The sequence below is a fragment of the Camelus ferus genome, chromosome 4 (assembly GCF_009834535.1).
Source record: "Camelus ferus isolate YT-003-E chromosome 4, BCGSAC_Cfer_1.0, whole genome shotgun sequence".
NCBI classification, from domain to species: Eukaryota; Metazoa; Chordata; class Mammalia; order Artiodactyla; family Camelidae; genus Camelus; species Camelus ferus.
Window position 1 is genome coordinate 64,586,246 of NC_045699.1, and position 16,320 is coordinate 64,602,565.

Sequence of the window (16,320 nt, forward strand, 5' to 3'; positions counted from 1 at the left end):
CACTTTGTTTTTATGTTTAAGAGCATCATATATTTCTCTGTTATTAGAGCCTTAGTTATTTCTGATTCTTAATAAAATGAACAGCCTTCATCCAAGGAAGCATTTTCATATGAATAAAAGGACAAAGCACACTTTCAAAGTTTTGTGTCATGTTGATTGTAGTTATTTGTCTAAAAGACAAAAGCATTTTTAAAAATATATTAGGAATTATAAATGCCACTCACTACTGGTAAGAGAATTTCTTCACTTTTATAGTTTTATTTGGGTTAAGAATGTGGACTAGAAAGCCAAACCAGTGGGGTTCCAGTCCCAGCTCCTCACTTTCTTGCCAAGTGATTTAACTTCTTTCCACATTATTCTCAGGGGCTTATTAGTATAGGTCGATCTGTATGGTTTATCTGTTATATAAGGTGCTTAACACAATGACTACAGATCTTTGTTAGCTCTAGTTATTGTAGCTTAAATAATTATTTTTAAGTCTGTAAAAGTGAATTTGTCAATGGGAAGTAAGTGGCTTTGAACCTTATGTGTATCGTATATCCCCTGAGAATTCATTTATTTAAAAAATATTTATTGAGTGCGTACCATTTGTCAGGTACTCTTCTACGGGCTAGAGATGCATGTGAACAAAATAAATCTCTGCCCTTGTGAAACTTCACATTCTAGTGAATCTGTTAAAATCTAAGAATGCTCTTAGAAAAATACACACAAAACTTTGTATTTTGTATTCTGTGTCAGAGAATTTATGGTAACCCATGTGTCTGTTTATTAAATCTCAGGCTAAGAATACCATACATACCTTTTCATTTTGTCAGAATTACTGTGAAACGTTCCTTAAGATGGATACAGTCTTTGGTTTTAAAAGACAAAGCTATTGTTTAAGAGACAAGATAATTGTTCTTTTCTTAATCACTTTTTTTGGCTCTTTCAAATTAGAAATGCTATTAGAACATGACCTATTGAAATAAAATTTCCAGATTTTGCAGGTTTTTGTGGGCCCATTTCGATCTTGCCCAAACACAAGAACATCTATTTTCATAGGCTTAAAATAGACTTATCTTTCATCTTTTCATTTAAGCAGTTCTGCTACTTCCAAAACACATGAAATTAAATGACAAGTTACATGCAATTAAGAAAGAATAATTTTGCCTCAAAGAGGTTTCCAGTTCTCATTTATTCACTTTTAGCCATAGTACCCCTTCAATTTCATTTTCCTTCTTTTGCAGTCAAGTGCTCTACCACAGAGCTATACTCCGTCATTTTTCCTTTGAATTTTTAATCCTAGGGGAGTCTAAAAACTAAATCTTTAAAAATCACTTCTGACAGTATATAGCTGACTTTTAAAGAGCAAAATGTAACCAAAAAATTATTTTGTTTCTATGAAACATATTGTAAAGATAGGATATGGTATGATGGATTTGAGTGGAATTTTGGTGATGTTTGTTTTATTTTGTTTTCTGAAGTATTACATGATGGCTTTTAACAAAGCATTTATAACATTCCGGATAGTCTTAAGAAGATCTAACTTTTTCTTTAGGCAACAGGCTACTTTGGAAATAATAATCTTCCCTATGCTGGTTATTTCTCATGGCAGCCTTCCACTGCATTTTCTTTGTTTGGGTACTTTCTTTTTCTTCCTGCCATTCTTAGCTTTCTATTTTTCAACTTAAGTTTACAAAGGGTGTGTATACAAAGGGTTTCCGTCAGTTCCCAGTACCTTGTTAATCCTGAGAAGTTACCCAGTGAGCCAATTCTCACAGTAAGGTTTAAAAATAGTCATCCAGAAAAATTACAGAATATGGTACCACTGTGATTTGAACTAATGGACGACTTTCAAAACCAAGATAGGAGAAGAAAACAGCACGAATATTATCATTTCCTTAGATTTTTCTCCACACAAATTGTATTAGAGGAGCCTTAAAATTTAAGACAGTAACAAAGTCTCACTATTGCTTTCTCATGTAGATTAAAAAGAGCATAAGACTTGGGGCCAAGAAAGACATCTAGAAATCAATTATATGAATAGAGCCTCCTTTTTTATTACTACTTAGCTTGTACCCAACAGCATTCATTACACTGGTTTTATTCTACAAATGTAGTCCAGCGTTTTATTGGGTGTCTAATAAGTGCAAATCATTACTGATATGTGAATTTGGGTGGCTTAGTCTCACTAATCCTAAATGTCTGTATTGTATAATAAGGAGATAATGCCTTTTTTTCTTTTAATATTTTCCTTCAATATTTTTAAGAGCAGTTTTAGATTTACAGAAATACTCTGAATATAGTATAGGGTGTTCTCGTATACCCTGAGTGTTTCCCCTTTTGTTAGCATGTTCCATTAGTATGGTACATTTGTTTCCACTAATGAACCAATACTGATACATTTTTATTAACCAAAGTCCATGCTTTATTTAAATTTTTTTTAGTTTTTACTTAGTGTCCTTTTTTCTGTTCTGCATCCCATCCAGGATACTGTGTTATATTTAGGCTTCCTGTCTCCTTAGGCCCTGGTGACTGTAACAATTTCTTAGACTTTCCTTGTTTTAGATGACTTTAGCAGCCTTAGGGAATACTAGTCAGGTATTTTATAGAATGCCCCTCAGTTGAATTTTCTGATGTTCTTCTCTCGTAACGTTATGAGTTTTAGGGAAGGAGAACACATTTTCACTACATCACGTCAAGGATATGTAATATCAACATGACATTACTGTGGCTTTTAACCTTGATCATCTGACTGAGGTCATGATTGTCAGATTTCTTTACTGTTAAGTTACTCTTTTTTCCCCTCTTTTCATACTGTACTCTTCCAAAGGAAGACACTGCACACAGTCCACTCAGGAATGGGCTCCCTCCCTGAGGGCAGGATGTCTACATACAGATTTATGAATCCTTATTTTATACTTTAGATTATAATCCAGTACTACTTCATTAATTTTTTTGCCCAGATTGTTCCAGCTTTGACTACTAGGAACTCTATTTGGCTCATATTTCCCTTTTGACACATTCCCATCATTGTAGGTTTATTTGTTGTTGTTGTTGTGGAAGTCAGGGTGAAAGTGCTTCCTTCCTTTTCTGGCAATTCTAGATGTTCCAAGCTCATCTTGTAAATTTCCTGCCCCGGTCCTAGAATCAGCCATATCTCCAAGGAGCTTGCTTCCTTTTATTGACAAATGGTATTAGAAACCAAGATCCTGACATTCGATGTTTTCATTGCTACTGGGTGTTATTACTTCTAGGCCATCTCAACTGACAGGACAAGGAAGTATATGCATGATAGTGCCTTTTTTTCAGTCAGTCAGCATGTAGGTTTAGCAAATAATGCATTGGAGTTAGAATAGGATGGAATCAATAAACTTTATATATAGTTCTTTGCAACTTTAGATCCAATTCTTATTTATATATAGACTAGAAGGCAGCCTAGATAAGTACATAAGTGACTATTCCAGAACAGCAGGGCTGTTGCTGTGAAGGTACTACCAATGTAGTGTGTAAATTGGTACAACTTTCCTGGTGGAAAATTTGCATTATAACTCAAAATTCAAAACACAGGAGTTATGCTTATTCTTTGGGAGAATGGAGTGATTATGGAAACCATCTCCTCTCCCTTAAGAATCACAAGTCTACAGCTTTGTTTATAGCAAAAGGAGAACAGCCTAAATATTACAAAGTTGGAGATAAGACATAGTAAATTATGGTAGAGTCATGTGACAGGTTACTTTGCATTAAAAATGCCAGGGTGGGATAACTGTCGAATAACAGGAAAAGAGGCTCACATCTGACAATTAGTAAAAATTAATTTTCAAAACAGTGTAAACTCATTTTATAAAAGTAGTTATATAAAAAGTTATGCATATGCTCACCAAACATTAGCTAGTTATTTCTGAGCTGTGAAATTATTTTTTTTCTTACTTCCCCTCAGTGTTATTATTATTATGAAGCAAAAAGAGTTTTATTAAAATAAGAAAACAAAAGGGGTTTGTTATTATACTAAGACAACAAAAGGTTAGAGTTTTTTCCTTTTAAAATGCAATAAGGTATAGCATTAATTTGGGGTATTATTTGGGGAACAATGACTAGTTCCATTTGGCAGGAGTATAGGAAAGGGAAATAAAAAAGATTTGGATTTTGGTGTGAGATGTTAATTCTCAGTGTTTGTTTAGTGAATAAAATTTTAAAGTACTGTTATTATAGTGTATCGGTTTTTAATGAAATTATTTCCAGCAGTGTATATATGTATTTCATTATATGAATAATCATTTATCTCTTTTTTTGTTAATGGACAGTTCGGGTTTCTAGGTTTTGGCAGTTACAAATAAGGTTATTATGAATGTTTTTGTACATTTTTTCCTCTTGAACTCATGTTTTCGTTTCTCCCACGTGATACTCAGGAGTGGAATTGCCGGGTCTGTGTAGATACCTGTTTAACTTTACAGGAAGAAACTACCATGTAATTCACTGAAGTAGTTGTATCATTTTACACCTCCATTAGCCACAATTAAGAGTTCCAGTTGTTTCATATCCTCAGCAATGTGTGTTATTGTCTTTTTATTTTTGCCAGTCTATATATATATTGTTCCGTGTGTGCGCTTAGAATTTCTGAGCTGTATATACCGTTTGTATTGCTGCTTAAGATGTAAGGGACAGTATACCACTATAATTACAGGGTTTCATCTAAACCTTTACTACATTGCAAATACAGAAATACAGACTTCAGAGAATTGACTTGTGAAATGTAGTAAACATTTTTAACATTCCTTATTACATTAAAAAAGTATTTAAAGGAATATGCATTTCAAGATATGGCAGCTTGTTTGTAACAGAATTTCTGAAAGTAAAACATACAAAATTAACAGTAGCATGCCAGTGTATTCAAAATCATTACAAAAATCTTCTCTGGTCAAGTTGCCTACGACAAATACTGTGTTGTATATTTAGCACAGGGTTTGGCAAACTGCAGTAAATCCAGTGTGCTTCTTGTTTTTGAAAATAAAGTTTTATTAGAATGCAGAAATGCTTGTTTATTTACATATTGTCTCTGGTTACTTTTGCTCTACAAAGGGAGGGATGAGTAATTGTGACACTGCATGGCTCACAAAGCCAAAAATACTTGCCATCTTGCTCTTTCTTAACAGAAAAAGTTTGCAAAATTTGCTACTGCATAATTATATATGGCATTTTTGTTTTCTTCTGGAGATTAAAGCTGTTTTTCTTGGGATAAATGAAGCAGCTTGGGATAAATGAAGCAGCCAAAACAAAACTAGTTGGTAAAGATAACTATTTCTGCCATTACTTCAATAATTTTCAGGACATACCACCTTACAGTAGTTTTGTTCTTTATTAAAGTTTACGTCTCTGCGCAGTTGCCTTCAGTACATTTGTAAAAAACTTCTGTTAAGCCATTTTACTCACTACAGTGTGGTGAGAGGATGTATTTGGTTGACTTAATCAACTTGGCAATGAGTAGTGTCATCCAACAGGCCTTGTGCTAACGAGTTCCCTACGTCAACTGCATCTGTGTTTAACTCCTTAGAAGTAAAAGGACTGTGTATTGTGGTGTAAACCGTAATTTTATAAGCACTTGGGTTTGAATGTTCTGCAAAAGCTCTTTGCTGTGTTTTCTTAGGAAGGAATCATCCATAATGTTACTGTGATTTATTTTCAGAATCGTTTCAAATTTAACGATGTCATTATTTTGATAGAAACTTACTAAATTCATCATTGTTAGAATTTTTGGATCATTTTTGTACAGCTTGGCCTCTGGCAAGTCAAATGAATAAATTCCCAAGTTCTTAAGCATATTTCCTAAGCCTAAATATTTTAAGCAAGTGGTTCACATGAAACTCCTCAATTTATTATCATTCTTGAAGGCTTCAAAAATTCAGCATGTGAATTTTTCAAAGTCACCTTATCTCAAGGGCATTTTACCCCTTACTTTTCTGATGATTCCCATGATCAAATGGTTTGAGGGATGGCAGATGGATGAGAACTGACCAGTTACAGAATTTTTTAAGTTTTTTGTTATTTTCCCATTCTGTGTGCATTCAAATTTCCAAATCATGTATCTCTAATTACTGTATATCCTTTTTCAAGTTACTGTCCTCATCAGTCTAATGTGACTGGTATAACTGGCATAAAATATTTTGAAGTTTTCCATATTCCTCTCAGTTCTTCATATAATTTTCTAACCTTCATGCTTGTCTTAAGCCACAATCGCTCATTCTTAGCATGTTTCAGAACTTCATTGTTGTTTCATAAAATTCATAAAGTTAATTCATCCTGACATTTTAAAAATTAGAATTCTCTTATGGAAATATAATTCCAATGGAGATATAATTCAAGAATAGAGTTAACAGCTTTTTCAGGACGATTTCTTGTAGTTGCACTCCAAATATAGATCAGTAACGTGTCTGTTCATCATTTCTAGAAAGTTTTGTCAATGTGAAATTAATTTGAATCATTGTGTTAGTGCTCCAAGTCCCGTTCTTTTTTTTTTTTCCCTCCAAGTTCCAAAAACTTTCAGAAACTGCTTAATGCTGCTTTGGGTCATCTTCCTTCAATGCTTTGAAATTATAATTGTTAGTTTCCAATTCTCCATTTGATTGAACTACTCTCTATTCCAGGTAGTATCCCCTCGTAGCATTGCACAGGAAATTATTCTCCTTGGCAGACATTGTTGGCTGGCTAGTTCGTTGTGGTTTTAATAGGCATTGTCTTGGTAACTGTCTTTTCATGCTTATTTGTCATTTGTGTATTTTCTTTTATAAAGTGTCTGTTCAAGTTTTTGTCTATTTTATGATTGTCTCTTGCTTTGAGTTCTGTGTATACTCTGGGTACAGTTCCTTTTTCAAATATATGCACTGCTTGTCTATTTCTTTCCATAATGGTGAATTTTATAAGCATGAAAATTTAATTTTAATGAAGTTCAGTTTATCATTTTTTCTCTTGATGGTGCTAGGAGCGCAAAAATTTTTATCATTGCTGTGGTTTCAAAATTAAAGCTAGGACTGTTTATGGCCCATTGTTGTTGGTTGAGGTATTCATGAAATAGAGATTATTTCAGATTTCTTAATTCCCTATATGCCTGTGGTTTTTTCTTTGTGTTGCTTTTCACATTCTGTGTGTTTGTTAAAATTAAAACTGAGTTCAAGAGGATTCACATATTCTAGGCTGAATAAAAATTAACCCACAATCATGTAGCATATATTTCTGATATAGGCTCCCTTTTCTTGTCATTTCTCTTGATTATTTCAGAATGACTTGATTTATTTTGTATTTTCAGCTAAAGGACCCAAAGTCTTTACTTTGTTCTATTTCTCATGACAGTTATTTTCTCTTTGTCTGCATTTGACCCATTTGGAAGTCACTGATGAGTCAATCATTACAGCAATTTTAGTTTTTTCAGGTATTTAGTTGAAATGTCTTAACTTATTTAATTAATAAGGTTCTTTTCTGATTTAGTTGAGGTTGCTTTCACATGAGTCTTGAATTAATAAATATTAGCATTAGGGATTTTGGTTTGGGGCGAGAGCTGTTGACCACATGAGCATTGCCATTACTCGTCCTAAAGAAGCTTTTGGACTTTGATTACATATATTTATCAAGTACTGACTGTGCAGTGCATTGTGCTGGTGGGCTCTATGGAAGTTACAGAACCGAATCACAGTTCCTATCACTACATGAAATGGTTTTATAGGGAAGATAAGATATACAAAAGTAAAAATATTCTAGGAATCAGGTATATGTGTATTCTGTATATCAGTTGTGTGTGTGCGTGCATGTGTATGTGTGAATGTGTGTTTGTTTAAGAGTGTGTGTTCAGACAGCCCCAGCTCTCAGCAGTGCTGGAGACTTTGCTTGCTTTCACTTTTATGAAGTGTCTTATATACATGTCAGACAATGCCAGAAACTCTTCCCGTGTTTATAATTTATAAATACGTTTAACGTTATCCTCACTACTTTATAAGGTAGATAATACTAGCCAGAGAAGATAGGAAGCTTACCTGAAGTTATGTAGCCAAGTCAGAAACTGAGCCAGCTTTCAAACCCCGGTATGTCTGACTCTAAGCTATGCCCCTGGTTTTAAGACCTTAAGGTAAAGATGGATTGACATCATTTTCATCATTTAGGTATGTATAGCTAAAACTGGTACTGGGAATTCTTAATGTAGATTACTTAAATCATCCTGGGTCTCTTTTTCAATTGTATAAGTATCCCTCTTTGTTTGTTTTTCCTTTTTGAAATCATTTTTATTTAGATGTAATTTACATGCAATAAAATTCACCAGTTTTAAGTGAATAATTCAGTATGTTTTAATTACCATCCAGATGTGATGGATAATAATTCCATCACTTCAAAAAATTCTGTAATGTCTCTTAAAAATCATTCTCCTCCCTTTAGCCCCAGCCTCTTCCAAACACTGATCTGCTTTCTATAACTTAGGATTTTTGCTTTTTCTATAATTTCATATGCATGGAATTATAGAAAATAGTCTTTTGTGTCAGGACTATAGTGCTTTTGAGATGTATCCAAGTTGCACATATCAGTAAGTTTTCCCTTTTTTATTGCTGAGTAGTATTTCATCACTCTATGAATGTACTACAATTTATTTACCTGTTTACCTGTTGGAGCACATTTGTATTGTTTCCAGTTTTAGCTGTTATGAATAAAGGTGCTATGAACATTCGAGTTCACATATTTGCATGTATTTATATTTTCATTTCTCTTGGATAAGTACCTAGGATGGAATCACTGAACTGTGTGGTAAGTGTATGTTTAACTCTTTAAGAAACTTCCAAACTGTTTCTAAAGTATTTGTACCATTTTTGCGTTCACACCAGCAATGTATGGGAGTTATCAGTTGTTTCACACCCTTTTGCCGACTTTCAGTACATTGGGTCCTTTTAATTTTAGCATTTTGTGGGTGTGGAGAGGAATCTCCTTCTGGTTTTGATTGATATTTCACTGATGACTAAAGATGTTGAATTTTTTTCATGTGCTTATTTTCCAACTGTACATCTTCTTTTGCAAAGTATTTATTCAGTCTTTTACCACCATTCCCCCTTTTTAAAATCAGTCATTTGTCTCCCTATTTAAGAGTTATATATTCAGAACAGAACTCCATTATCATATAGATTTTATAGGTAGTTTATGCATGGCTTACATTTTCATGTTTTTAATGAAGTCCAGTTCATCTTTTTTTTTTTTTTTCCTGTTATGATTCCGTGACTCATAGGGATCCCTCTAGACGGCTCTGTAGCTCTCTTTCTGTTCAGCTTTTCCTCTCCAGTACTCTGACCTATAAATTCAGCTACCTTGCCCTCCCTGAATTTGCTCTCTCTCTTCTCAGCTCAGAGACACTCCCTATCCCCTTCTCTGTTTCAGTTCTCTCTCCATGTGCTACAGACTGGAAGCTGCCACCAGGCAAATAGCTGCTGTAGTTTTAGGTTTCACCATAGATTTTGTCCTGTCAGGGATCACCACAGATCTGAGCTGCTTTAACTGTTGTTAGTAACACATCAAAAACTAGTAGTATGCTAGTAAAGCTCTTTGGAAAGCAGATTGGCAATGTCTTTGAAGGTTTAAATGGTTTATAGGTTAAGAAACAGCATAGGCTTTAAAATTAGTCATCTCACCAGGGTTGGGGGTTGAAGGGATAAGACTGATCGTATTTAAGGGTGCAAACTTGCAGTGAATGGTAAGTAAGCTATAGAGATCTAATGCACAGTTTTATGAATATAGACAGTAATCTTGTACTATAATTATGTAATGTAATATTGCTACAGCAGCAATTACAATATAGTAATATAAATGTATCACAAGCAACAATCTGTACACTTTACATTTACACAATGTTATGTGTCAAATTTATTCAGTATAAGAAAAATCTTTTTAATGTAAATTTAGTTCAAATCCCACAACTGTAAAATATTTATGGCCCTGGAAACATGATTACCTGAAAGGCTAGAGAAATTACCAGACAAGAATTTTTCATCTTGAAGCAGGAATATCAAAGTCTTGTATGGTGTGCTGAATATGATGTAATCTCACCAAGGAGAATCAAGTCTATCGTCTTGGCTGTGAAGACAGTGCATTGTTAAAATAGAAGGTTATGTTTCTGTGCTCTTGTTCTTTACCCCATGAGCAAGTAAAATGTAATAAGAGGAAGATGTTAGAAATAGCTGGGTGCTTGGTGTATATTAGAAAGGTTTGCTGACATTATTGACATTTGTTCAGTTTTAGTTAACTCATTATAGAAGAGAAAACAGTTTTTCTCCATTGGTAATAGCAAGGGATATTTTCCCATAGCTTGCTTGAATCCATAGCATTTAGTAGACTAGTTTCATATTGAGTAGACTGCTATGTGAGGTTTTAATGCCATTTGACCCTAGGATAAACCCCAATTAAGGGACTTCTCTTTTCCATTTGGGAACCTGGCACATGGGTTCATGCCAAATGATTATTTATTTATTTATTTATTTATTTATTTATTTGGGGGGGGGGATTAGGTTTATTTATTTATTTTTAGAGGAGGTACTAGGGATTGAACCCAGGACCTCATGCGTGTTAAGCACACGCTCTACCACTTGAGCTATACCCTCCCCCTCCAAAGGTTCATTTAAAGCAGGAATTTTTATACCCAGTTTTTCTAAAGAGAGCACTTTGCCTCCTTCTTTTGAGATTAGTTTGTTTTACTGTGGGAAATCCATTTTGAATCGCATTTTCCCTCTTCCTTGCAGCAGGGATGGCATATACATATGTGTATAGGGTAAAACAAGTTGCTTTTCTTTGGTCTTTTTTTTTTTCCTTAATATTTGTTTCTGCTTTTGCTTCCCCAAAGACACGGTAACTCTGGGCATGCATATGTGTATGTATGTCCCTACAGCATTTCCAGGCATACAAATGAGAAGACCTTGTTGTATAAGCCCAGACAAGTACATGCCTGATTGACTAGTAAACCTTCTCTTTCCTAATGTGTTTCCACAGGAGTCTCCCCAGGACAGTGCTATCACTCGTGATATTAACCGGACATTCCCAGCCCATGACTACTTTAAGGACACAGGAGGAGATGGACAAGATTCCTTATATAAAATATGCAAGGTATTTGATGTCAAAAAAAAGACCCACTTTTAAATGGTGATTCTGGTTCTTTGCATTTATGCAAAAGGTAATTACAAAATGTAATTTGTATTTCATGTTAAATAATGCAAAAATGAAGTCTTTGTAAAACTCAAAGTAACAACACAATTTTAGACTCACAATGAACAGGAAATAATTAAAAGTAACATGGTAGGATTTCTTTTATTTACCCTTTTAATTAGGACTTCCAGTTGACAGTCCCTTAATCCATATGTAGGCTTTTACAAGTTGGTTTTATGTTACAAGCCTCTGAGTCCTATAACATTGCAAACTCACTTACAGTATTCTCATTGTAAGTGATGAATTGGGCTTCCTTGGTCCTCAGAGCTAGTCTTTAGTCTTTTCCCAGAAAAACTAATCAGGTGCCCATTTAGCTTCTACCATATAGGAAATGCAGACAAGACACTGGACATTTCCTTAAGGAACTTAAATATTATCATTGAGAAGTTAAAACTAACAACTGGTTTTATGACAGGCTGGCAGTAATGGACAAGTTCTCCAGTGATAAACTAGGTGCTTTAAACTATAAGGGCACTTCGAATTTAGAGAAATATTTCTTGGGTTTAATTTTATTTTCCCCATAGGATGCACAAAGCTATAATTTCTGTTTGTAATCCTCTTTTCTGATCATCCTTTTGTAACCCCTTGTCAGTTGTGCTTCCCACTTAAACAGCCAGTTCAGCTGTCTCTCACCTTACTGCAAAATGTCCCAGAAAGAAACCCTGTGCTCACTGACTCTGGTCTCTTACTCCTGATTCCACTGTACTATAGTTTCCTTCTCATGGTGTTCTTCCTTGCAGCACTCTCTGCTCTAACTTCTTACCCTCCTGGTTAAGCATGCACTTCTCTAACAGCTTAACTGATTCCCTCATTATTTTATCTCTCTCTATCTGCTCCTGGAACAGAAGCCTTCCCCTAGGTTCTCAAGTGGTTCCTGTAGCTCTAAACTGTCTCTCTGGGTGAGCCCTTTAACCCCCAAAGCTTCTGCAATCACCAATGCACAGATGTCCCAAATCTACATTAGCTCATGGCCTAAATTTCTAGCTGCCAGTTGGTCTCCATGTAAAAATCTTTCAAATACATCAAACAAAACAGGTCTAAAAATTGAGTTCCTTTAAAAACATACTTTGTAATGAAAAGTTTCAAACATACATAAAAGTTGAATAGTATAAATGAATTTGTATATATCCCTACCCAGATTTAATATTTATCAACATATTGCCACAATTGCTTCATCTATCCCTTTAAAAATTTTTCCTGAAGTAATTTAAAGCAAATCTCAGATATCACAATCCTAAACTCTTCGCCAAATATCTCTAAAAAGTTAAGATCATTATCCACCTATAGCATCCATCATTTTCCATCAATACCATCTAGTAGCCACTCTATATTCAGATTCTTTAAAAATGTCTTTATACATTTAGTTAGAATCCGAATCCTGCAATATCCATACTGTGTTTAGTTGTTGTATGTCTTTAAATTAAAAATAATTATCCTTTTCCCCCATGCCATTGTCCTGCTAAAGATATAGTAATTTCTCTGTTATTTTTCAGTTCCTTTCATTGGCCATGTTAAGTTTGATATGATTGATGTCTCTTTTAGCCATACTTCTTCCTCTTCACTACCCTGGTACAGACCTCTGTCATATGTTGCTGGCACTTTTACAAAAGCTGCCTTGCATTAGTCTCCCTGCCTTTGGGTTCTTGCCTATTCATTAGATGCTCTTTGTTGACCCTAAAATTGGATCATTTTAGTGGCCTCCACCAAAAACCTTTAGTGCTTCCTTTAACCCACAGAATGAAATCAAAATTCCTTAGTTCATTTCCTGGTCCTAGATTCTTACTTAGCTTAGTATTAAAGGCATTTTGTAATGTATCTGGGCTTATTCCCGAAATATTTTATGCTTCAACCACATTGAATCTCTCACTGTACTCTGGTTGATTTACTTGTCAAACTTGCCAACTGAACTGTGAAGTTCTGGAGGGCAAAAATCATTTCTTACATATGTTAGTATCTGTGGCACTTGTCCATATGGTAGGTGCTCAGTAAATGTTGATGAATTAATAAAATGCCTTTTCTTACCCATATTTCATCACAGCCCCATGAACCTTATATTCCAAACATTTCCCAAATGTATTATGTACTCTAATGTCTATATGCATTCCTTCCAGCTTTTCCATGAGCCTGAAAAATGCTCCCCTCCATTTCTACTTACAGAAATTCCGTACATTTTCATTGTAGTACGTAATTGATTAATCCATTTGCTAAGCACTTTACTTGAGAGGACTGAGAATACTACATTAACTCTATTATGTAAATACTATGATTATTCTCATCTTACAAATAAGGAATATAAGTAATGGTCCTACGATCCAGCTGTAGAGAGCATTTGTAAGATTTCAGTCCAACTCTGTCTAACTCTGATGCCTCTCTGCTTTCTTGACCAATCACCTATTGATTGGTACCTTCATAGATACTGTCAAACTGCATTCCACAGAGCTGTGTTGGGATATATTATACTAGTTTTTAATAGTCTTAACAAAATTGGTATTAACCCTTGTTAATTTCTACTAATTTGATAGGTGCAAACTGGTGCCTCATTGTATTATAAACAGATTATTTCTAAATCCCTCTGTACATCTTGTCTTTGGGAAAGTGTGTTTCTTGTTCTGTTGCCTTCTCATCAGATAAGCTTTGATGAAATGAGGGATATAATGAGATGCTGAATTCTACTTAAATTTTTGAAAGCATGATTATGTATATAAACATTAATAGTGTTTAGTGAGTGCCTGGTGTGTTTTAAAGCTATAGTTTCACCAAAAGCTAATGATAAAACCTCATGTATGTATTAACTTGTCATCTAATAAGCACTGGCATCACATTTTGCTAAGTGATCTGAATTGTAAACAAACCCATCTCTAAACTGCTTTCTTGGGACGCAGAGGAACCTTGGCACAAAAAGTAAGCGAAGAATAAAGGGAGTTTCATTGGAATTACATTTGTCAAACAGGGAGTAGCATCCTGAATCTGTAGAAATTCCCCTTTCCACCACAGCTTACATGAAAACTATAAATATTGTTCATAAAAACAAGACTCTGAAAAACTACTAAAGAACCAAAAAGAAAACCATAAGGAATGTTTGATATCAATATTCTGTGATAATGTTAATAAGAGATGAGTAGTAATCATCTGCTGCCAAGAAAAATACAAATGAAAATTCCGAAGGAACCCACGAATGGTTTCAGAGGAGTCCCTCTTATCAGAAAAGTTATTACTGGCATTGTGGAAAGAATTGTATTTTGGTTTCTTTGCCAAGAAATTTTTTCCCAGAAAGAAAAATGAATAACATTAACAGTGTTAGTGATTGCCTGCTGTGTGTTGAGGTGCTGGCTAGATTGAATAGGGACATCACCTCAGCCCCTAAGAAGTTCACAATCCAGTAGAGAGGATGCACGTTTAAAATGCGGTGTGGTAAGTGCTGTAACAACCATGCATTTGTAGCAAGTGCCATGGAAGTACCGAGAAGAGAGAGAACCCTGGGGGAATGGAATATGTTTGGAGCCTAAAGGAAGAGCACATTTTTCAGACAGAGAAGAGGGGAAAGCGTGAGCAAAGAAAGGAGGTATGAAAAATTTTTTTAGTGCTGAAATGGGTTTACTTAATCTTACCACTCCTTGGCTACAGGAAGTGGCATTGTGACAGTCCTATTTATTGTAAAGAAAAAATGGAATTGAAGAGAAATGTTTGCATCCTTCCTGATCATCAGAATGCCACAGTGGAGTGTGGGTAGCATCTTCGAGGTTCCCATGTTCAAGTTCCTATAGGGCAACTATAGCTGAGTGACTGCTTTCATTTACAACTCCTGTGTTGTTGTTTTTTTCCCCCAGGCTTATTCTGTATATGATGAAGAGATTGGCTATTGCCAGGGCCAGTCATTTCTTGCTGCTGTTTTGCTTCTTCATGTGAGTAATTGGGTGTCTGTGATTTACACATGTCCTGCTTCAGCTTGCACTAGCCTTAGACTTGATCTAGGTTTTATATTGCCTTTGACCAGACTCTAGGGCATGAGTGTTAACTCATATCTGGAAACCTTTCCCTTAAATTAATATAATGTCATCATGAAAGAGAAACATGGGAAGAATAAATGACGGTGTTGAAAATTAGTACAGGGATGGACTTCATTTTTATTAGTAGGATGGTTGGATAAACTTTAGTCTTGGTTGAACTTATTGGGGACATCTTATCTTCTCTAAAGTAGCTGCTGTCACCAGTCTTTGTTTTGAGATTTATGTATTGGGGTGGGAGGGAGACAGAGAAGTTGGCTTTCTTTGGTGCTGTTTTATTCATTCATTCGTTCATTCATTCATTCAGCAAAGACATTTACCCCTCATCTTACTGATATTTTTCCAGATCCACAGCAGAATTGAAAAAATGTTAAGCTGAACGCCCACATGCTCTTCACCTAATTTATCAGTTAATGTTCTTCCACGCTGCTTTCTCTTTCTCTGCATCTTTCTCACTGTCCTCTTTTTCACATGCACATGTTTTATCTGTTACTGAAAAAAAATTTTTTGAAATTATTTTTGGAAAATAAGTAGCAAACATTGAGATACTCCACTCCTAAATACTTGTGTGTGTTATCTCCAAAGGGCATAACCAGAATATGGCAATCATGCCTAAGAAATTCAGCGCTGATTCAGTAATGTCTTACAGCCTACATTCAATTTTCCCTATTTACTCAGTAAAGTCTTTATAGTTTTTTTTTTTCTAACCAAGATCAATGAAGATTCAGGTGTTGCATTTGGTTGTCATTTCTCTTCATTCTTTTAATCTAAACTACCCCTTTTGCCTTTTTTTGTGTGTTCCATACCATTAACGATTTTGAAAAATTCAAGTAAATTGTTTTGCAAAACATCCCAAATTCTTGATCTGTTGGATCATTTCCTCATGATTCAAGTTAAAATGCTTGGCAAAAATACCACACAGGTGATGTTAGCAGAAAGTTTTTGAGCTCCTGTTACGGTCTGAACTGTGCTAGAGATCAGAAGTGAGTAAGACAGACATGGTCCTGGACAATCCTCATGGATACAGAGCTAGTGAAGCTGATTAGCTGTAGGTAAAAAAATCCACAAGTATATTACTGATTTCACTGGCTCTATGAAGATATAGTAAACAGTCTGATGC

The 16,320-nt window shown here is 34.9% G+C and overlaps 1 protein-coding gene and 1 pseudogene across 5 annotated transcripts in view; one reads left to right on the forward strand and one right to left on the reverse strand.

Annotated features, from left to right (window-relative positions):
- RABGAP1 (RAB GTPase activating protein 1) overlaps positions 1-16,320 on the forward strand; it is a 134,616-nt gene that overhangs the window by 87,444 nt on the left and 30,852 nt on the right. For 4 of the 5 annotated variants that reach the window (XM_032478374.1, XM_032478372.1, XM_032478375.1 and 1 more), the window contains 2 exons: positions 10,984-11,097; positions 15,024-15,098. In XM_032478374.1, the coding sequence (XP_032334265.1) occupies positions 10,984-11,097; positions 15,024-15,098 (189 nt within the window). Of the gene's footprint in view, positions 1-10,983; positions 11,098-13,825; positions 14,759-15,023; positions 15,099-16,320 lie in introns of those variants that run through there. The other variant, XM_014555689.2, reaches the window with a different exon arrangement.
- Positions 4,224-6,275, reverse strand: LOC102517807 (annotated as a pseudogene).